The sequence below is a fragment of the Xyrauchen texanus genome, chromosome 44 (assembly GCF_025860055.1).
Source record: "Xyrauchen texanus isolate HMW12.3.18 chromosome 44, RBS_HiC_50CHRs, whole genome shotgun sequence".
NCBI lineage: Eukaryota > Metazoa > Chordata > Actinopteri > Cypriniformes > Catostomidae > Xyrauchen > Xyrauchen texanus.
The window spans coordinates 5,478,038-5,500,361 of record NC_068319.1 but is presented as its reverse complement, the minus strand read 5'-3'; the positions used below and the strand labels follow the sequence as shown (position 1 = coordinate 5,500,361).

At 37.9% G+C, this 22,324-nt stretch overlaps 3 protein-coding genes across 3 annotated transcripts; 1 reads left to right on the top strand and 2 right to left on the bottom strand.

Moving 5' to 3' along the window:
- The first annotated feature begins 1,858 nt into the window (after positions 1-1,858).
- Positions 1,859-3,594, top strand: LOC127636607 (claudin-4-like). The gene has a single exon (XM_052117249.1). The coding sequence runs from the start codon at positions 2,021-2,023 to the stop codon at positions 2,666-2,668; it is 648 nt and encodes a 215-aa protein (XP_051973209.1). The 5' UTR covers positions 1,859-2,020; the 3' UTR covers positions 2,669-3,594.
- A 3,512-nt stretch (positions 3,595-7,106) lies between these two features.
- Positions 7,107-17,902, bottom strand: LOC127636846 (short-chain specific acyl-CoA dehydrogenase, mitochondrial-like). Its single transcript, XM_052117616.1, has 10 exons — positions 17,862-17,902; positions 16,715-16,878; positions 16,469-16,618; positions 10,247-10,358; positions 9,956-10,107; positions 9,599-9,769; positions 8,461-8,598; positions 8,236-8,331; positions 7,839-7,895; positions 7,107-7,728 (listed from the first exon to the last, which is right to left on the bottom strand). The coding sequence occupies exons 1-10, from the start codon at positions 17,887-17,889 to the stop codon at positions 7,576-7,578; spliced, it is 1,221 nt and encodes a 406-aa protein (XP_051973576.1). The 5' UTR covers positions 17,890-17,902; the 3' UTR covers positions 7,107-7,575.
- A 754-nt stretch (positions 17,903-18,656) lies between these two features.
- Positions 18,657-21,289, bottom strand: LOC127636789 (beta-crystallin B1-like). The gene is made up of 6 exons (XM_052117522.1): positions 21,145-21,289; positions 20,641-20,787; positions 20,094-20,212; positions 19,707-19,839; positions 19,475-19,617; positions 18,657-19,004 (listed from the first exon to the last, which is right to left on the bottom strand). Exons 2-6 carry the CDS (start codon positions 20,764-20,766, stop codon positions 18,827-18,829), a joined length of 699 nt encoding a protein of 232 aa, XP_051973482.1. The 5' UTR covers positions 20,767-20,787; positions 21,145-21,289; the 3' UTR covers positions 18,657-18,826.
- Between the last annotated feature and the right edge of the window lie 1,035 nt (positions 21,290-22,324).

Here is a 22,324-nt window from a genome sequence, read left to right as displayed (position 1 = left end):
AAACGTGTGTAAGACACCATTGTGTGACAAATAACTTACTGAGACTGTAAGACGCCATTGTATGACAGCTAACTAACTTATAAACTAACTAACTTACTAACCAAAACACAAATGTGTGTTAGACACCATTGTGCGACAGAAAACGTACTGAGTGTGAGAGATGCCATTGTGTTACTGCTAACTAACTTATAAACTAACTGACTAATCAACCAACCAACAAGCGTGTGTAAGACACCACCTTCTGCTTAAGTCTTATGATTGATTAATATTTGGCTACATTGGTGGCACCCAGTCTGTTGATCAGCATTTTATGCGCTTGGAGAAAGCAGCTGACTTCCCATCAGTTATCTTTTTCCTTTTTATTTTGGCAGATGTTACTTACTGTTTTCCAGAATCTTGCGAGATATGAATTTACACAGAAAACTGCATTACATCACTGTAGGTGGAGTATGCAGGGAGGATGTATCATATTCAGATAACTGCATGGATTTATGAGAAACAACAACATTAATACCCCAAATTAAAGTGAATTCCTTATTTGTTATTCCAGCAACAGGAAAATTCAGTTTAAAATAGATTTAGATTGAGTATAGAATATCACACAAGACATGTCAACTTCCCAAAGGCATTTCATGTCAACTACCATACTGAATGGAACTGCCACTTCCTAAAAAAAAATGATAAAAATGTAATTAAATAATAATGGTAATAAAAAACTCCTTCATTCTAGAGTCGCTGGATCCATAAAACAGGGTATTCTGATGATATAGAACAAACCAGCTGCTACTGTTTGAGTCTTTGGTGTCCAAGGTGGTATCAGTCGTCTCTCAATCTCCCAGTAGCTGCATGTTCACAATTACAAATCTAAGCATTATGACTGTACACATGACACACTAGATTGCACATAGATAAAGTACATTTATTGAAACTTTTCTTGCCAAAGAATACCAGCGAGGCAAAGACACCGCCAATCCAATTGTTCATTAAAACTCTCACTTCTGATTGGCTGTTGGGAGACGCTCCGTGCTCTGATCAACAAAGGTGATTTCAAGGTAAGTCAGTTCACTCGGCGTCCGTTTTTGGAACGCTCTTGGGCAGGTCGGGCAGCTTTTTTTTTGTAAACAAGCGTCATGAATGTGCAGCTCCTATCTACTTGAATGGGGAAAGACCGAAGTCTCCACAATGGTTGATCCAGATTTCGATAAAATATTAAATAAGCAGTAAAAGCTCCAATCCTCGGCATTGCATCTGATCTAACTATGCAGGGAAACAGGGAAAAGTCATGGTACGACGATGATCCACGGGAGTGGTGTGTCGTTCCGTCACAACTTTAACTCAGATTACGCTCAGATCCGTTGACAGTTGGCTGCTGTTGGGAGTTCCAATTTCTCCCATTAATTTTAATAGAAGTGGCCCGTCTCTGCTAAATATTCTCTGTTTTGACAAGCAGGAATTTTTAATTTATTTTTTTTTTATTGGAAAATTATGCGAACACATAACACAAGAATAATTCAGTGAGACTTGAGCAATTATGTAAATTAACACTGGATGACAATATAGTACAAGAAGTGGAGATAAGAGAAAACTCAAATAAATAAATAAAATACATAAGTATACAAAATAGAACATCATTTAAATATACAGAGGCAATGGATTAACAAATTATGATACAATCAAAAGTTCGTCATACAATTTAACAGTTTTGACACTTCTTTGTATTGTTTATTGTCTTTAGTGTCCTAATTAGGCACTGACAAGCAGGAAATGTTCATGGAACAATGATGTCCGTGACGTCACCAACGAACAGTCCTTGAAATGGTCTATAACAGCATCCTCCCCTCTTACTCCAGCAGAACATTCCCACTGCTCCTCATCCTGCAACACCACCTGACTGCCAAGCAATGAGATTTTTCTCCTTAAAACTCCTGCCTGTGGTTTTAACAAATTACGTGATCTAGTTGCCTGACTTTAAAAGTTTTTTACAATAAGATTTTTTAATTAAATTTGTTTTGTCTCAAAGATGATTTCTGCATGCGTGGAGTTAATCGGTCTTGGCTTAAGTGTCACTGGGACCCTTTTGGTGATGGTGGCATGTGGGTTGCCCATGTGGAAAGTGTCCGCCTTCATCGAGGGCAACATTGTTGTGGCACAGAACATCTGGGACGGCCTGTGGATGTCCTGCGTGGTCCAAAGCACAGGTCAGATGCAGTGCAAGGTCCACGACTCTGTCCTGGCACTGACCACAGACCTGCAGACTGCTCGGGCTCTGACGGTCATTTCAGCGGTGATGGGTGTCCAGGGTTTGATGGTGACCATCGCTGGCGCTCAATGCACCAACTGCATCAGCGAAGAGTCCATCAAAGCCAAAGTGGTGAATGCCGGAGGGGTCATATACATAATGTCCGGCTTGTTTGTGTTGGTGCCTTTGTGTTGGATAGCCAACAACATCATCTCAGACTTCTACGACCCTCAAGTTCCTTATGCAAAGAAGAGAGAAATTGGGGCTGCACTCTACATTGGATGGGCAGCATCTGCCATGCTTCTGGTCGGAGGAGCGTTTCTGTGTTTCTCTCGTCCGCAAGATGAAAAATCCTCATATGCCCTCAAGTACGCTCCCACAAAGAGCGCAACAATAAATGGAGACTATGGTAAAAATAACTATGTGTGATCACCAACAGAATGAACTAGTGGTTCAGAGCATAAATTGATTTATTTGTGGTTTTGGGTTTGGGTAGTTGAACTTGGCACTTGATGATTCATCATCAAGATTGTAGTTTTAAATGTATATGATTGTTTAGTGGATAATGTATATTTCTAGATGCTGTTGCATTTTTAATCACCTTTTTGTAAGTCACTTAAAGAGTCCTGCAGTATGACAAATGAATTTATTTAATTCATATGAAATCATAAAACAACTTCATGCATACTAATTATACAAGAACCAGATAATTCTGTTTACAAACAGTTTTAGATGAAGAATGGCATGTCAGCTGCCCATTTACATGCAACGGGTCACCAACATCAAGACTGTATTGTGCTGTAACAAACTACATGCAAGCATTCAGTTAATGTACACTTGATTACTGTTTGAATTCAAGTTTGCTATTTTCACTGTATGTCTTGGTAATAATGTATTAGATATGGTATGTTTGTGTCTTTAGGACTATATATGACAGTATAGGGTCAGAGCCCACTTGTTTGCATGTGATTTTAATCACTGTGTCTGGGGGCTAAGAGAGGGTTAATGTTTCATGTTTTTGTTCTTTCTGAGAGTGCACTAATTAGACACGGTCTGTACGCTTCAAAACAATGCAGAATAATGCCTATGTTCTACCTATAGATTCCAGACTGCAACTTTTTCATGAGAAAACGTGTACATGTTTTGATAATCTAAACCTATTGAGTGTACATTATTTTATCTGATCACATTTAAATAAAAGATACGTTGTTGTTGTTGTTGTTGTTTTTTTACAGTTTGTTAATGCATTTGTCATGTATAAACCCATGAATGATGCAAACTTCATATTCTTGTGTCTGAATTGTACACGTTTATAATAAAAGAAGTACAAGCAGTGCAATTTTGTTTTTATGAGTGCATTTGTATTTGAAATCCCTTTTTATAATAAAGCAACATTCCAGCATATGCTTAGTGTAGTACATTTAAATGAAAAATTCAAAGAAACAAAGTAGCCCTATACAAACATCTTAGCTACAACATCTTTTTGTTCTTTGTGCATATTTTAAGCAGAACAGGACGCCTGTGTTCAAGAGATAATGACAAAAATCCAGAGCCTTAAAATGTATTGTCATCCTCATTTCTGGTCTGAGGAGTTCTGAAACTTTGACCTAATTAAAGGTGCTGTAAGTGATTTTAGCCATTCTAGAATTTCCACAAATTGAGCCATTGGATTTGCCACGCCCCCTCTTTCTAAAATCAAAGATACCAAATTAGCTTTACTGAGTTCGAAACAGAGCAGATGCATTTACATTTACATTTACATTTATGCATTTGGCAGACGCTTTTATCCAAAGTGACTTACAGTGCAATTATTACAGGGACAATCCACCCGGAACAACCTGGAGTTAAGTGCTTTGCTCAAGGACACAATGGTGGGGGTGTGAGTGAGAGTGTGTGAGGCCGAAGGGAGTGAGGGGCCCCGGACTGGGAGAGTACAGTGGTGAGGGTGGCTGTCCCTGGAGGTGGGGGTGTCAGTGTACTTAGGGTTAGGCCGAAGGGAGTGAGGGGCCCCGGACTGGGAGAGTGCAGTGGTGAGGGTGGCTGTCCCTGGAGGTGGGGGTGTCAGAGTACTTAGGGTTAGGCCGAAGGGAGTGAGGGGCCCCGGACTGGGAGAGTCCAGTGGTGAGGGTGGCTGTCCCTGGAGGTGGGGGTGTCAGAGTACTTAGGGTTAGGCCGAAGGGGGTGAGATGCGGTTGTCAAAAACAACAGCAGCAAAATAGCGCCCTCAACTGACAACTGTATTGAACAAAATGGCATAAAAATGGTATTACGCCTCAATAATTTTCTGAAATGTTTGACAGACAGAAAGCGTCAGAGACCACGGTCCGCAAACGCATTATGTTTAATTTTCTTTTGCTGTCACAGAGACTGGTGACACTTATTTCATTCATATCTTTCAGTGAGTATGAAAGATTTTTGCATACCTTTCCATGAAAAAAATCACCCACAGCACCTTTTAGGGTCCTGCAGGAAGAATTCTCACACACTGAAATGGCAAAAACTGCTGCAGTTCCACAAACACACATGCTTAAAAAATGAGGGCGCCTCTTTCTCCACTGATATGGCCATTAGATTAGAGTTCGGCAGCAGGTGGGATTGAAGCCAAATGTGGTCAAGTGCTCATTTCCTCACAAGCTCAGGAAGAAGAGACCTAAACAGCAGATGCAACAACTAACAACTGCACTGCAACTGTTGATATACAAATCAAACTTGCATTTTTTATTATGGTGCAATTAGAAAATTAGGGTTCTTTTATGATATTAATAGCTCAGTTTAGAACCAAATCTATCTAAATAACTCTTTTATGCTGGAATGGTTCTTTATGTTGAGGTTTAGGGTTCTTCACTCCTGTACTAGGCTTGTATTCTTTATGGAACCAAAAAAAGGTTCTATTTACTGGGGTTCCTCTGATGTCACAACAAGCCAAAGACCCCTTAACTGGAGCTAAAGAGAAACATTCTCCTTGGCAATTATATATAGGCCTACACTATCATTTAAAAGTCGCCTAGTCAATATATATTATTGCTATTTTCCACATTTTAGAATAATAGTAAATAGGGCTGGCATTGATAAAAAATGGTCCTATACACAAGCTCTTAATTTGATTCCGAATGATTTCTTTTTTCCAGGTGTGTCCATTTGACTTACATATTAAATAAATGTATCTCTCAGATAATGCTGTTAATTATACAGGGGACCTTCTAACTTGGTACATTACGAAAATTATACATTTTACAAATATTATTTTATTATAAATGTTTTTAAGCATTTTGGTCATGAATGTATTCCATCAATAAATATGTCTAGAAATTGCATATATTATATCGCATATGTCTATTTGTGACTAATTGTATTATTTAAATACATCATCTGTACTATTTTCAAGTTTTTAGATAAGTACAACATGATAAATAGGTACTGTCTCTTTAAGAATAGCCGTAGATCAGCTTGCCTCTCACAGAAGTGTTTTGCTGGAGTGCATATTAAAAAGAGTGGAGTTGCACAGATCTTTTACACATCTGTGCTGTGTGTTAATAGGTTTAGGGGTAGAGTTTCTGTAAGACTCCAAATAAATGCAGTAAATACATTGAACGTGGCATGTGCCTCTCGTGAGATTTAAGGTAATCAGGCGACAGTGCTGGGTAGTAACGGATTACATGTAATCTGTATTACATAATCAGATTAAAAATATCTTCTACTTGTAGTTTGATTAGATTACATTTAAAAATACTCGTAATCAGACTAGTTAATTTTTGTAGATTACATGATCACATATTAAAGCACTAGAGGTGAATTGTTAATAATTTATTGATTATTTTCATATCAATATCATCATATTCTTACCCCAAAGCGCAACAGTCTCACAGATGAACATTTTGAGCATGTGCTCTTTTTATGTTCCAACAGTGAGATGTGCACTTCAGATAAGGAAAAGGTGATGGACTGTTAATAGGTAATAAGGGTTAAAAGCAAGAGTGTCAGAGTTTTGATCTGTTTGCTTTGACCTAGCATTGACATTGCTGTTGATTTCAGGTTCATTACTGTTTGTTCATGTAATGTTTACATTGTTTTATGCACTTAAAATGAACTAGATATGAGAACTTGATTGCTTCAAAGGATCTAGTGGATGCCATCTCTAAGGGATCTGCCCGCAGGGTAGTTCAACTGCAAAATGTGTTGCAATACGGAACAATGCCCATCGCTCTATTGTCCACTGCATGAAACTTGACACAATTGCTCCTTGTGACACGGTCGAACTCTGCTGTTTTAAAATATTCTCGCTGTTCAAATGATAATATCTTGCACCTCAGCTTTGGAACAGGCGATGGATGGATTATTTCATTCATGTAATATTTAATGCATGTTTTAAAAATGTTATAAGGAGCTCTTTTTGTGAGGCCTTTTTCTTCCTCTTTGAACTTTTATGTTAAAATGATTATCCTACTCAAATGTATGTGTCATAAAATTTAAAAGAATTAGGTTGAAAGTAATCCAGAAGTAATTGGATTAGATTACCCAAAAATATTATGAGATTACATTACTGATTACAGTACCTGATTACAATTCAACCCAGCACTGTTGGGCGGTTACCTTCTAGACACAAATGGTCCTCCTTTCTATTTCGTGTATCACTTTGTAATATCTACAAGGAAGCTAATAAAACAATTTGCTCTCAAATCAATATGTAATTTCCATTTATTAATTTTTCTAGCAAATACGCTCGAAAGAAGCAAGATAATTAGCAGTCAGACAATTATTTTCGCTGAAATAACACCAACCTCACTCCTACGCAAACCTGAGATGAAATTCAGTGTTTCTGAATACTCTTTCTTATCTGTCTTCCCACATAACTTAATTTCAACTCAAGTCAATATTTTATGTTGATTTATTTATCTGTCAGGTCATCGTATAATAAGCAGGAGAACTAAAAGTCAGCCGGTCATTATGAAAACATTTACTCTCATAAAACATTCGCAATAATGACCGGTTGACTGTACATTTACAACACTAAAAACAATTTTCTTTTTAATAATACAATTTTACATTATCATTTATTTAAAAAATGCATATCAAATACACATTGTTTATGAACAATCAGATATGCATTTACATTCCCAGTTAAATTAGGAAGATATAAGTTTGTGATTTCTTTCAGTGGCACCCTTGAGGGTTTCAGGCACTCTACTGCACTCGTGTGGTATAAATAAGAAAATGCAATCAGCCAGACCTCAAAATATACATTCATAATCCGGTAGTCTGTGGCTGTCAGATCAGAGATTCCAGGCACAATGACATAACAGCAGTTTTGGAAAGTGAGTGGACATGACTGTCAGCTCCTACTGTTGATATTCTTTCAAAATGTTGTTAGCGATGACTAGTCTCTGGATCTCGCTGGTGCCTTCATAGATTTCTGTGATGCGGGCGTCACGATAGTGTCTCTCAGCAGGCATGTCTGTTACGTAACCCATTCCGCCCAGCACCTGGATGGCCTTCATGTTGAAAGCAATATCGTGTTAGTGAACCTTTGATCTTTGAACATTTCTTCCTTTAAAAGTAAAACTACATATCCTAAAGAACTTGTTTTTTTAAGTATGTTTACCTGGTGAGAGACAAAAGTAGCAGCCTCAGACGCAGCAAGTTTTGCCATGGCAGCTTCCTGGACAACAAAGAAAAACATTTACAATATAAACTGGAATTGTACATTCTCAGAAGAAATTGAGAATGACGCTTGCCCATGTAAAAGTCGCTGGCATGGTTCTAGGGTGTTTATGGATGGTTCCCAAGGCATTACTATGCCGTTACTAATATGTTCGGAGGGGTTTTAGTGTCACCATGTGGTTGCTTGCTAAAGTAACTGGCCCATGTCAAAACAGCCCACCTCTTAGTATCTAAGATATTCTGTTTGCTTGATATATATAATACATGATCCAACACCAAACCATAAGTACATTTAACATGAGCAGTAAAATATTTCTTACTGAGAAGAGTTTGCTAACCTTAGTAAAAGGTTTCTTTGCATCCCGCAGCATTGCAGCTTTCCAGGTGAGAAGCCGAGCACTCTCTATAGCTACAGCCATGTCTGCTAATTTGAACTAAAAGAGACATGTATACATTAGCAAACCTCTGCGGCTTCATAAATGAAAACCCCAGGTGATAAATTAAAGCATGAAACAAACACTCTTTTCTGAATTAGATGGTTTATGACCTGTATGTTACTGTACCTGTATTGCCTGCAGTTTCCCAATCGAAGCGCCAAAAGCTGTTCTCTTATGGGCGTAATCAGCAGCACAGTCCAGCGCCGCCTGTGCAATACCAAGAGCCTGTGCTGCTATACCAATCCGCCCACTGTCCAGAGTTTGCTATTAAAAAGTGTGCAAAGCAGCGTTCATTTTCAGTTTTTATTTTACTCATAAATTTTGTCTTTTAAATGAAAATGTTCTTTAAATGTAGTCAATATGTCATCATGTCATATAAATATATTTTGAAAAGTAATATTTTACTCATTACATCTCATCTGGTGATATAATGTATGTATATATATATATATATATATATATATATTGCAGACTCAGGAAGAGATCGTCTAGGAATGTCACCATATCTTGGCCTTCTTTGTCCTCAGGAATTCCAACAATTTGGACGTTGTTTCGCCGGTTACGTTTCTCAAGGTCTTCTGACTTTTCCCAGACACGCTCAAAGTCCGTCTTGGGCACTAGCGGGTTAGCAGCTAATTCCTTCTCCGATGACTCCAGATAATCCATCCATTTCTCAACATCCGCCACTCTTGTAACCAACTCAGTGAATTTAGTCTCCATGGCAGTGATTGATCAACGTATTACAGCAAGATCCTCCAAGTCAGCAACGACCTTCGTCAGCATTGCTGTCATGTCCAACAGTTGACGCTGAATCTCTTTCACCCCACTGGCCAAAATGAGTCTCTGGCTTGCGGTCTGCTGCTTAGGGGCTTCAGCTTGAGCACTAAGTGTCTTTTAATGTCTCCAGAGCAAGAGGATTTTGAATTCTTTGACATATTGTCTTTATAGAACAGTTATGAAACAGGGTGTATTGAATCTCACCGGTTTATAACACAAAAAGTATTAAAACCATCAAAGAGCGCAGAGCTCGCCGTTCACGTGTTTGAACCAAGCATGGTGGCACGTGACTCCCATTGTCTCCTCATCATTAACTAAATCAAAAAACTCTTTGTCAACAAACATTTGTTGGTGCAAAGCCATCACGAATTAAACAATTATAGTAGATCAAATGCAGATAGATATATAGATAGACAGACAGACAGTACAATTGTCACATTTTTTAGCAGAAAATGTTAGCACAAAGCCTGATGTGCTTAAATCATACCATTGCAATTTTGAAGCCCATTCCCCGTTTTCCCAGCATGTTGCCGACTGGTATACGGCAGTCTTCCAAAATGATATTGGCAGTGGATGAAGCCCGAATTCCCAGTTTGTCCTCTTTCTTCCCTAAAGACAAACCCGGATGAGGCATCGGCACCAGGAATGCACTAATTCCCTGGTTTTCAGATGAATTAGCAAACAAAATCAGAATAAACATTTGAAATATTTCAAATTTTAAAGCTCTGATTGACCCTTTGAATAGGAGAATTCAAATCAAATAACTGTAGCTCTTTGCATTTTTCTCCTCAATTCTACCATTAATTACAATTATATGTTAAAATCAATGTTTTTCAAATCGCACCTTGTGTTTTAGGCTCTTGTCTGTTGTAGCGAAAACGACCGTGGCGGAAGCATCCCAGCAGTTGGTTATCCAGGCCTTGGTTCCGTTCAGAATCCACTCATCTCCCTCCTGCTGCGCTATTGTTGATGCCGCGCCCGCATCACTGCCGTTTCCTTCACAACAAAATAAACGACTTTGTGCCAATTGTTTGCATCTATAGATGTATAAACTTAATCATTCCACAACTGAAACATTTTAGGAATGTGTGGCAGAGTAATGAAGTATAACAGTGGAAAATGCAGTTGTTTTTACCTGGCTCACTCAGAGCAAAACATCCCACTTTTTCCCCCGTGGTGAAGGGTGTAATCCATTGCTTTTTCTGTTCCTCTGTGCCGAACTTCATAACTGGACCTAGATACAGCGACTAAAATAGAGTACATTTCAAAAGCAGATTGCCATCTGTGTTAAAAGTGTAAACAAATAAGTTAGGCTGATGCTTTGTGCTGCAAAGCCTTTGGAAGAATAACAGTTATTTGAAAAATAATTTTTCAAAATTACATATTTTCTTGTTGAATAAGAGGGTGAATTCCTTAAAAAAAAAAATAATTTGTGGGTCATATTTTCATGACAATTATAACCCAATGGTGTTTGGGATGGGACTATATGTTTGTCCAGCCAATGGAAGATGGGGGAGTGTTTGGGAAACCTGTTTTAATGTTTCACAATTTTTTTCACAAAAGTTTAGTACGCTCAGAAGATGAAGAGAATTTATTTTCTGAAATAGTTTTGCATTCCTTCCCAATACATTTTTGTGTTCCCTCACAATTATTTTGTGTTCTCTTGCATTAACTTGATCCATCCTTACAAAAATTAACCAAGGTTTTTTTATTTGTAGTAAAACCATAGTTACCACAAATTATACCATGGTTTTACTACAACAGTTACCATATTTTAACCATGAGATTTATGGTAAAATCATAGTAAAAGAGTGTTTCTTTGTTTGTTTGTTTGTTTGTTTGTTTTGAACGCCATGCCAGCTTCTATGGATATTTCCATGGCGAGAAATGTGTAAGGAACGCTATATAAGGTTTTTAAAATAATTTTTTCCTAAACACTCAAAAATTGCGTTAGGTTTGACTTTGTTAAAAATTTCTTCCTGAGTGTTTACTGAATAAAAAAAGGTTTCTCAAAGGGTTAAGACCAGTACAGTCTAATAAAACATGTTTCAATGATAATGTATTCTGGCAGAAAGTACATGTTGGTGAATCTTCTCCTAATATTAAAAACTTGTGTGACCTATTCGACAGTGGGTGTAGATGACCTGGTCCCAGCAATTTGAAAACAAGCTTCTTTTGCCAACAATAGGGCTGATTTCATGGAGTTTGTTTATGGTGCATTGATCCCACTCAGTTTGCCATTTGTTGTTAATATACTAATTTATTATGGGTTTTAGGTTAGTGGGAGGTATTGGACACTTTTTGAGGTCCGCTGATAATGCCTCTTTTGCAGCAGTGTCTTCTTCCTCATTTCCTGGGATTCCACAGTGTCCAGGTACCCAGCAGAAGCAGATATCACATTTTGGGCCTCCAGATCCAGCAGTTTGCATAGAATCTATACATAGAATCTATACAAGCATTGGGTGATAATTTTTTAGAGATGACATTGCTTGAAGACATGATTTTTAATCTGTAATTATCAGAAAGTTTCTCTGTAGCATAGTCTTTATAATGTCCAGTGCTAAGATGATCGCGTTTTCCACTGCTGTTAAAACTGAGCTGTGATTGGGGATCGGAAACTCAGATGATACATGGTCCTCAGATTTTGATCTATCAGTATATATAGGGGTATGTGATGGAAATATTTCTCTAATGCAGAGGAGTTGTTGTTGGAAGTCATTTGGGTGGGTTTGAGATTTTTTGTTTCTTGTTAGGTCTAAGATTATTTTTGTTTTTTGTAAATGTGGTTTGATCTGTAGTCCAAAAGCTTGGATATGTCTAGGTTTTTGTTCATAGGCTTGAAGAAGAGGTTGAGAAAACAGGATGGTAAACTGGATTTTCTTTGTTGGTCTTCAGCTTTGTTGTGTATTATAGGGCTAGTTTGAGGCATCTGTTTTCCAGAGAAAGTTCATTTGGTTCTACATACAAACTTTGAGTTGGTGATGTTCTATAGGCCCCTAATGCCAGACGTATGCCTTGAAGAGTCGGATATACGATTTCCTGGCTGATCCATACACTATACTTCCATAATCCAGGTGTGATCGAATTAGTGTTCTGAGATATAAAAGAACTGAACTTTCTGCACCCAGTTTTGTTTTAGCCAGAACCTTTGCTAACCATGTTCATGGCTTTAAGACATTTATCTTTTAAAATCTTTATGTGATAAAACTCAGTTTACTGTAAAGAGCTATTCCAAGGAATTTGGTTTCCTTAACAACTCTGATGTGTTCACCATCCATGAATATCTCTGGGTCAAGATGGAGAGAGCAAAAATGCATACAAACCGTTTTAGCTTTTGAAAACTTAAAACCATTTGATACTGACCAGGACTCTGTTAATTGTCAGCTGGATTTTCTGTTCAATGTTATTCATATATTTGCCTCTGTAGCAAATACCAATGTCATCAACATAAAGACTGCAATGGATATCAGACCAGATGGATTTGCGATGCCGTTGATTTTGATACTATAAAAGGGTAACTGATAAAATGCTTCCTTGTGGTATTCCTAGCTCTTGTTTATGTGGGTCAGATAGGATATTACCTACTCTGACTTTCTGAATGTCTGTTTGATAGAAAATAAGCAAAACAAATGGGTAAGTGTCCTCTAAAGCCAAGTTGAAATAAATCCTTTAAAATCCCAAACTTCCAAGTGGTGTCATAAGCTTTCTCCAAGTCAAAAAAGACAGCCACTGCATGTTCTTTTCTGATGAAAGCATCTTGTACGTAGTTTTCAAGACTGATGAGGTGATCTACAGTGCTTCTTCCTTTTCGGAAGTCACACTGAACTTTACTTATGAGATGTTGCGATTCCAGGATCCATACTAGACATTCATTAACCATTCTCTCCATGGTTTGCATAAGCAAGTATGTTAAGTTGTATGGCGGTAGTTGTTAAGGTCATTATGATCTTTTCCTGCTTTTGGATGGGAATGATTATCGCTTCTTTCCAAGAAAGTGGAATATTCCCTGATATTCAAATAGAGTTAAAAAGTTTTAACAGTAGAGAAAGGATAATGTGAGGCAAATTCTTTAAAAACTGAATATCATCTGGTCCAACTGCTGTATCATGTGCTCTGTTTATATCTTGTGTCACTTCTTCCATAATGAACAGTTGATTATAGGTTTCCTTATTATTAGATGAAAAATTTATTCCTTTCTTTTCGTCCTCTGCTAGGAAAACTGGGAAGGCATTAAGGCCATTTTCAATGGAGGAGTTCTTTTCAGAAGTTTCTGCAAAGATTGATTTCACTTTGGGTTCCTGTATTCTTGGTCCCTGGGAGAGATGTATTGCTGTTAACAAATTAGGGTTTTCTTTGTGCATCCGGGTGAAGTCTGTCTGGCATTCCGTGGTCTTCACAGATTTCTTGACAAGAGAGGCATATGTTTAACTGTGTAAAAGGAGGGACAGCGTCTACCGTTTTCCTTGCCTCGGGGTAACTGATCTTCTTTGGGTCTCTGATTCTCTGTATTTCCTTCTCCTTGATCCACATAGGACATTCTTTTATGCAGCCGAATGGTCTCCTGTACAATTACAGCATTTGGGTAGTTTTTGGCAACTCTCCATGTTGTGGTGTTCTTCACCATACTTGCAACAGATGCTTTTATTTGTGCAACTATTTGACTCATGTACATGTTTTTGACATTTAAATCATCGCACTTGGTTGGGCACGAATAAATCCCCTGTGACACTCAGATATCCTATTTGGATTCTTTCTGGGGAAGAGGCTTATTAAAAGTGAGGATGTATGTACCAGTTTTGATAACTCGATCATCTCTTTTGATTATTATCCTTTTCACATTTACTACTCCTTGGGGTTTGAGCTCACAGGTTATTTAATCTTCAGCTTCAGTTCTTTAGTGCAGATCACTCCTTTGCTGTAGTTTAACGTAGGATGAGGTGATGTCTTTATTTGAACTCCAGTGAGTTGTGTGGCGAGTAGAGAATTCTCTGCATTTGCCTTTCTACAGCATTCCACTAGAATTTGTCCAGATCGTAACTTTTTCACTGTTCCTGCTATTCCTGTGATACCCTTGTGTATAGCAAATGGAGAAAGTTTAGTGATAGGCAAATCTGGTGATGCTGCTTTGAGGATTATATACCTTGTCCACTCTTCACTATTTGGCATAAGTATACATTTACTCTCTGAAATGCAGTCTGTATCCATGTCTAGAAACCACTTTTTGGAAGTGTGTTTTGTAGGCATATTTTAGGTTTTCGGTTTCATCGTCCTTATTCCCCACCCATCTTGGAGCCCAAAAAACAGGGATGCACAGCATTGCAGAATTCCAACAGATTTTGCATCAGGGCTATAAAAATGATATACTTGAGCAGGTAGAGCAGATTGTAAACTGCTCTAACCACTCGATTGACACTTAGCCAACACTTACTAGGGTTTCTGGAAAGTTAGCAGTTGTTGAGCTATAACAAAACTCTTAGAGCATGTCTTGACCAGCCGACTGATTGGAGTAAGTCATTCCAACCTCCCATCTAGGTGAAGTATGAGCCAAAGTACAGTGTTGAAACAGTAGCAGCCACAGCAAACCATATCGCTCAGTCACAAGGATCTCTTCCTCCACTGACACGGTTCGCAACTTATGGCAAAAAAGTCTTTATCACTCGCTTCCATACAGCATTGGGATAACGAGGATCTATTTTACTCTGGATCCTTACAGAGAGAGATGAAGGATGGTATTAGCACATCTAGATGGATAAGGCATGTGCAAAACGTATAATTAAGAAAATAGTAACCCTTGTTAGGGGGGCTCAAGGTTTGTTCTCTCTTGCCCAAGGAGAAGACCCTAGCACTATGGAGGGAAGGAGCATACCACTGTTCCTTTCACGAGCTACCAACAAGAAGATGGGTCTTGTGCTGTCCCCAGAGTATAGAAAGAGAGAAAAAACAATACTATGGTAATAAAAATCATAATCATTCTTAAAAAAAACATTGTTAGTTTTACTCTAGTAACAACATGGCTAATTTGTGGTATGTGTACCATTTTTATTTTCTAAATTATGGTTCTTTCTACAAAAAATAAAAGAAATGGTTACTGCTGGTTTATTGAAGTTAAAGTTTTCCTGTATTATTACTATGATTTCACAATGAATCTTATGGTTAAAATATGGTTACTTTAGTAAAACCATGGGCAATTTTCATAAGGGATTGATAAAGCAATTGCGAGGGAACCCAAAATAATTACGAGGGAACTATTTCAAAAAATAATTTCTTATCATTTCTACATCACGATAGTATTTGTGTACTACCTTTCATTTCTGCTGACTAGGATTAATTCACCCAAAAATGTAATTCTCTCATCATTTACTCACCCTCATGCCATCCCAGATGTGTATGACTTTCTTTCTTCTGCTAAACACAAGCAAAGATTTTTAGAAGAATATTTCAGCTCTGTAGGTCCTCACAATGCAAGTGAACTTTGAAGCTCCACAAATCACATAATGGCAGCATAAAAGTCATCCATAAAACTTCAGTGGTTTAAACCATGTGCTCTGAAGTGATCTCAACGGTTTCGGGTGAGAACAGACCAAAAGGTAACTCTTAAATGTAACTGACATCTGCAATCTCCATTGTGATCATGATTTCAAGCACATCAAGTGGTCTGTGAATGCGTCAAGCACTAGGAAGTGTAATCGTGCTTGAATTCATGATTGTGCCTAGAGACTGCAATGTCAAAAAGTAAAAAAGGAGTTACATTTTTTTCTGTTCTCACCCAAAACCGATTGGATCGCTTCAGAAGACATGGATTAAACCACTGGAGTATGGACTACTTTTCTGCTGCCTTTATGTGCTTTTTGAAGCTTCAACGTTTTGGCCACCACGCACTTGGATTGTATGAACCTACAGAGCTGAAATATTCTTCTAAAAATCTTTGTTTGTGTTCAGCAGATGAAAGAAACTCATACACATCTGGGATAGCATGAGGGTGAGTAAATGATGAGAGAAATATAATTTTTGGGTGAACTATCCCTTTAAGAAAAAAACTGTTTCCAAGTAATAAGCATGACCTTTTTTACAGTTACAATATTTACAAGATTTTCAGTGGAAAATTTGATTAATTGTCATGAAAATAGTATCACAATGCAAAAATCGTAATGTCCTCAAAATAGGCTTCATACATTTGTGCAAATCATTACTTTTGGGGTTTTATATGAACCAGACAAGGCCTGTCTTTTTCCCTCTTGCATCTTTCCAGTTTGTGACTGCTCAGTTTGTTTAATCACAACCTTAATGAAAGGTTGCACAGGGTCATCATGATTTAAATTAATCAAGTTTTTCATTTACAGAAGAAAAAGCAACTCACATTATTCACACTGACGATGACACCAGTGGAGGCACATCCTCTGCTGAGCTCTTCCACGGCAAGACTGTATGCGAGATAATCCATCCCAGCTCCACCCAGACTCTCTGGGACCTCTACAGCCATGACCCCCATCATACCGAGCTCTCGTACCTGAACAAAAATAAACCTTAAAAACTCACGAGTACTACAATAAACCTCACATGCCCAATCAAATTATTTTAACACCACGACTGATGTGTCTTTTACCTGCTTGGCTGGGAACGTGTGATCTTTATCCAGCTGGGCAGCGATTGGCGCAAGTTCCTTTTGAGCGTAGTCTCTACATGTCTGTCTCATCATTTGATGCAATTCTGGTAACTCCGCAAGCTGGGTCAAACAACGAGCTCCATGACCAGCAGCCATGACCAGAGCTGATAAATTAAGAAATAAAGATAAGGGGGGGGTATATGATATACATGATTATATGATATACATTCAATGTATGAATGTATATCCTATGATATCAAACCAAGTGGCACCTGCAAACAGATGAAGCTTGACCTTTTCACTCCTATGCATCACATCGGTTATAACAAGGTACAGTGATGCATCAGACGTTACATATGTTTACCATATTCGTGTACCACACTACATGGTCTTTAAACAATACCATTGTGCCATGTCCACGTGGTACGGTTTGTTACTTTTTTTATAAGTGAAATGTGTTATTACGCCTCTGAGCACTATACGCATGCGCACAGCCTGCAGAGTCAAAGTAGGTGAAAGGTCACGGTGAGTGCCCCATATTATACCGACCGGTGTGAAAAAAAAAAAAAAAATAATATATATATATATATATATATATATATATATATATATATATATAATGAAACAAACCTACTTTAAATTAAAGAATGAGTATGTGTACGTGTAATTAGTTACATATAATTAAAGTGCACAGAGAGTTTATATAATACAACTGCAAGCAAACCAGAGTGACGCCTATGTTTTAAATAAAAAGATAGCTGTCAGATGAAGGACAAAACAATTTATGATAATAAGCCCTCAAACACAGCAAAACAGGTAGGAAACTAAAACGAAACATGCAATTTCATGCATTCATGTTAAAGTATTATAGAGAACGCATTTCAAATGCAATGTTGAAGGGGACGAATAAGCCTTTATTTTATGCATTGTATTATTACTATATGACACAGCTTATTTTAGCACAATCAAAATGTATATAGTATTATGTGGATGCATGACCATTTTATGTTCTCTCATTGCATTGGCGTCTCCGATAATGTTGCCGTAAATGCATCCCTACGATATATTACTATACAAACACTTGCTCATGATGAGTTGTGAGTGACACTGATGTAAACATACAGTAATAATCACTGAAGACACTGACCTCTTTGTGCTTTGAAAAGCGCCGCCATCTTGGCTCTAATGTTTCCTCTTGCACAACAGCAAACATCAGGAAGTGGAAAGCGAATGCTCGTACCACGTGATCATAACGTCATGATGGCGGTCTATTGTTTTGTTTCGGTGAAAAGTAATAAAATAAAAAAAAGAGTAAAGGTAAAACACGTATAAAATATACAATTATTAAAAGGAATAGAAATTTTCACATTATTGTCTTTGTATAAATTCTAAAATATACATTTATATAACATTAAACATATATATTGTAAAATGTTATGTGGTCTCTTATGTCTACATTATGAAAATTTAAAGCATAAACTATTTCCCTGGAAGAAATATTAAATAAATTAATTGTATATATTTACTAATTATTGTGACTATTATTTCTATTTGTGTGCAAATTTAAAGCATGAACTTTTCCTGGGGGAATAAATATATAGTCAATTTTATTTTGTGTAATAAAAATATGTTTCTGATAGTGATTAATGTTGACTAAAAGGTTAAATTAATTTTATTTCTTTTTTTTAGTATGAGGAATTACACGAAAATGAATTGAAAGCATACATTGTTTCAATATTGACTTTTTTGTTTCAAACATTTGTATAATAAAATATATTTCTTTAATATTATTGATTGAAGTATATAAAAAAGTTACAAGTATTTATTTATGTATTATATATATATATATATATATATAATCATTTTTTGTTTTGTTTGTTTTTTTTAAATGAAGAATAGATTTTTAAAAAGGAGGAAAGAGTAAAAAGAAATCAGCTTTTGTTTTTCCAAAACATGTTTATTATTGGCATCATAAAAAGTCAGTTAGATGTCTGGGACAATTTAAATGAATCTATTCTGAGGGGTAAGTCAGTGAAAGGGAGGAAGGAAAGGGGGTTAAAAAGTGGTATTAGAAGGCTGGTTGCTATGCTACAAGGCCGCAGTGAGGTTAGTTCACTGTTTAGTGGTGGTCAGATTGAAGCAGCCGCGCTGGTGGAACTGCATGTCCCTTACACGGCGCATGGACTGAATCTGAGGCTGGAAGGCGCAAAACTCATTGTAGTGTCTGTAGTCGCCACACTCAAACAGATACTGGTAGCCTCTGTAGCCAGGGTACTGGTATCCCACCCAGCTTCAAAAGAAAGAACAGAATTAAGTTAGAATTTGTAAATGATAGAGTAGGATCGTTGTTTGGCTAGCTGTTGCATTACACATTATTTAGCCCAAATTGGTCTGTATATTTGCAAATCTCTTTCTGTAGAACTTTATGTGAATGATCATGCTAATAGATACTGCTCCACCAACTGGTCAACCAGCATCACCAGCCAGGCCATGCTGGTTGACCAGCCTTTTCTGTTGGTGGACAACATGGCAAAGACAAGCACCAAACCAGCATAAACCTGCATGAACCAATATTGAAATTCATAATGGTGTAAGGAAGTCTTGCTGGTTAAGCTAGTTAAGAAGCCTGGACTAGCATCCAAAACAAATGCTGGTGACTAGCAGTGCAAGTCTTTTCAACAGGTGGTCAATGAAGCATAGTATTGCCCAAAATAAATGGCCTTGTGTTGTTCAGTATTTAAGGTTTGATTTGGTACTTACGCTCCGCCGGGAACCCTCACGCTGCCCACTCTGTCACAGAAGCCGTGCGCCCACAGGGTTGGCACATCATCCTCCTGGATCTCCATCTTGTTGCCCTTGAAGTCAGACAGCTCATACAGGCAGATCTTGTGCTCCATGGGATCCTGGAAGTATCAAGACAAATGTCAATGGTATGGCTAGCTGAGGTCTTGCATTTGAATTCAACATTTGCAATGCCCCTAAACGGTCATACCATGCGGATGGGTCTGAGGGACATGAGGCAATCACTGCGATAGCTGTTTGACCAGGTGTCCCAGCGAGGATACTCTCCCTTCTCCAGGATGAACATCTCACCACGGAAGTTAGTCTGCTCGAAGGCAACAAAGCTAAAGACATGGACAGCAGGGAGATATGTGTACCAGACAGAGGTTGACAGTGGATAGCAACACGTGGAAGGGGAAAAAAGAAAGGAATGGAGGGATAACAGCATGAGTTTGGAGAAAAAGGATGGTACCAACAAGTCAGAAAAAAAGATGTTGCCATTGGTGTCCTTGATGCATCAAGGACTGTACAACATTTAGATATAGCCTCTAAGTTTTTCCCATCCACATTAGATAAAATCCATTTGACAATGACTTACGGGCCGCACTCAACCATGATACTGCGGACTCTGTCCATTCCACGTTCACAAACATTCATGCACTCGTTCTGGACCTCCATCATCCTGCCCTGGAAGTTCTCCTGGTCGAACAGGAAGATCTGCAAGAGTTTGGAAGTAGAAGACTCTTGAAATTGTGCTCGGGTATGGCTTTCAATCAGAATACCACAAGGTAATTTAGCAATTTAGCTCAGTTCCTTCTCTTGGACAGCCACTTTCTTGTAGAATTTAGTTTCAGCTCTAGTTAAACACACCTGGACCAAATGATCAAGTTCTTTGTGTTTACTTTAAAATGACAGTAACTAAACTCTGGAAAGTGGCTATCCATGGTTGGAATGAGTAACACTGATTTAGCTGGACATTGCATTGTTGTGTAAGTAGTAAGTTAGGATGTTCCTCTTCAGAAATAGTCTCTAATTGTCTTCTCAATGTTCCAAGCTAACCACAACAGTACTTTACTGTCTGTAAGTAGTTTTGCTGTCAAATTATAGTTCCTCAAAACCAGTTATATAAAAACATGGCTACTTACTCTGTAGTTGCCCATCATTCCGGGGTCGGCGGTCTTGGAAGTCTTGCTGGTGGCAGCAGGGGCAGGAGCTCCCTTGTCCTTGGCATCTGTGCCCTGGTTGGAGGCGGACTTGGCAGTTTGAGACATGGTGAAGGAGTTCAAGAATGTCTGTGGGAGAGAATGCAAAGGGTTGGAAAGTTCATGAGGCTTGAAATTTGTGGATATACACAAAATATCTATCCAAGGCCAGTGTGGTGGGAGTGGGGCAATCTGTTTGAAGAACTGACAGATTTGAATGGTGTTGGAGTGAGGGATGGAAGGACTTTGGGCTTAATATTTTAAATGGTTGCTTCCATTCTCCAAATACAAAAACAGCATGAAAAATAAGTGAATCCAGGGTGATTCCCTACTGCATCCATATGTTGTGATTGCCTTGAAGACCAAAGGGACTTCCAACTGTATATCAATTTGGGAACACTTTTGCTGTATCCCTTTTGGATGCATTTGTGTTTGCTTGGCTCTTACCTGCTTGAGGACAGCTGTGCCTTGCTTGGGTGGCTGGCTCGTGCTGGCCCCCTCTGACCAGTGCTTTACCTTTTATACCCTGGCAAGGCAAGTATAGAGGGGCTTGGCGTACAATAGAAGCACCCCGTCATCAGAGTTTGCCTGTGCCAAAGCCGCAGGGTCATCGCATAGCCCAGAACGCTCTCCCTGCAATGCCTGTAAGCATTTAACTTTCAATGGAAATCACTGACAATTGCACTTTCCCCTCAGAGCCTGTGCTCTATGCTATAGGCTACATATGGACAAGAATTATGCACAGGTCAAAGGTCAGGTAAAGCTAATCCTTGCTAACACACTCTCTGACTTTGGCTGAGTTCCACAAGAAATACAGTCTGTGGGTTTGCTAACAAGTTACTCTGTTGCTAACAGCATTTTCTTTTTAGATATTTTTAAAGCTAGCGTAGTAGAAAGAGATACTAATGAGTTATTTTCAAAGTCAAAGTATTTTATTTGTCACATACACATACATGTGGGGTGAAATTATTTTCCTGTAGCTCATTTTAACTGTGCATTTGTATAATTTACTAATAGAAGAAAAATAAGGATAGGAATAAAGATAAGAATAATGATAATAAATAATATATATTATATGTAAAATGTATAACATAATAAATAATGTATGTGTTTATAATGCCTTGCATATAATACAATAATAGAAGTGTGTATATATACAAATATACACTCCCTGGCTAACAACTGATCCCCATCATTACATTTTTCATGATTCCTTGGAGTTAATTTAAAATGACATATAAAGTGGTATATTTTAATTTGGGCTTGTTTCTTCATATGTTGTGTTTGTTTTGGCAAATAGTTTTTGAATGGCATCATTATGCAATGGAAAGATCCCAGACTGAATTCCACAGAATCACAAAGGCACTCTTTGTACCGGCACTATCTGAGATGTACAGACACAATATTCCAAAATGAATGCTGCAATAACACTGTAATAATGGCAATGTACTTTATGTCAAGCTCTCCTTTCTGATTTACTCAATGATTCTCCATAACATTTAAAAGCAAGACAATGTATTAGGAACATCCTAGGAACCTAAACTTGTTTTCGCTTTAGCTGTTTTGTCACAGTAAATAATTCCTGCAATTGTTATGAATATCAGATTTCGATGTATATATATCAATA

Coding starts and splice junctions, on each gene's coding strand:
- LOC127636607 (XM_052117249.1), top strand. CDS start 2,021: ATGATTTCTGCATGCGTGGAGTTAATCGGTCTTGGCTTAAGTGTCACT.
- LOC127636846 (XM_052117616.1), bottom strand. CDS start 17,889: ATGGCGGCGCTTTTCAAAGCACAAAGAG. Junction 10,359..16,468: donor TCATCGTCAGTGTGAATAAT/GTGAGTTGCTTT, acceptor ACTCTATTTTAG/TCGCTGTATCTAGGTCCAGT. Junction 9,770..9,955: donor ACAAGAGCCTAAAACACAAG/GTGCGATTTGAA, acceptor TCTGAAAACCAG/GGAATTAGTGCATTCCTGGT.
- LOC127636789 (XM_052117522.1), bottom strand. CDS start 20,766: ATGTCTCAAACTGCCAAGTCCGCCTCCAACCAGGGCACAGATGCCAAG. Junction 20,213..20,640: donor GAATGATGGGCAACTACAGA/GTAAGTAGCCAT, acceptor AAACTCTTGCAG/ATCTTCCTGTTCGACCAGGA. Junction 19,840..20,093: donor ATCATGGTTGAGTGCGGCCC/GTAAGTCATTGT, acceptor CCATGTCTTTAG/CTTTGTTGCCTTCGAGCAGA.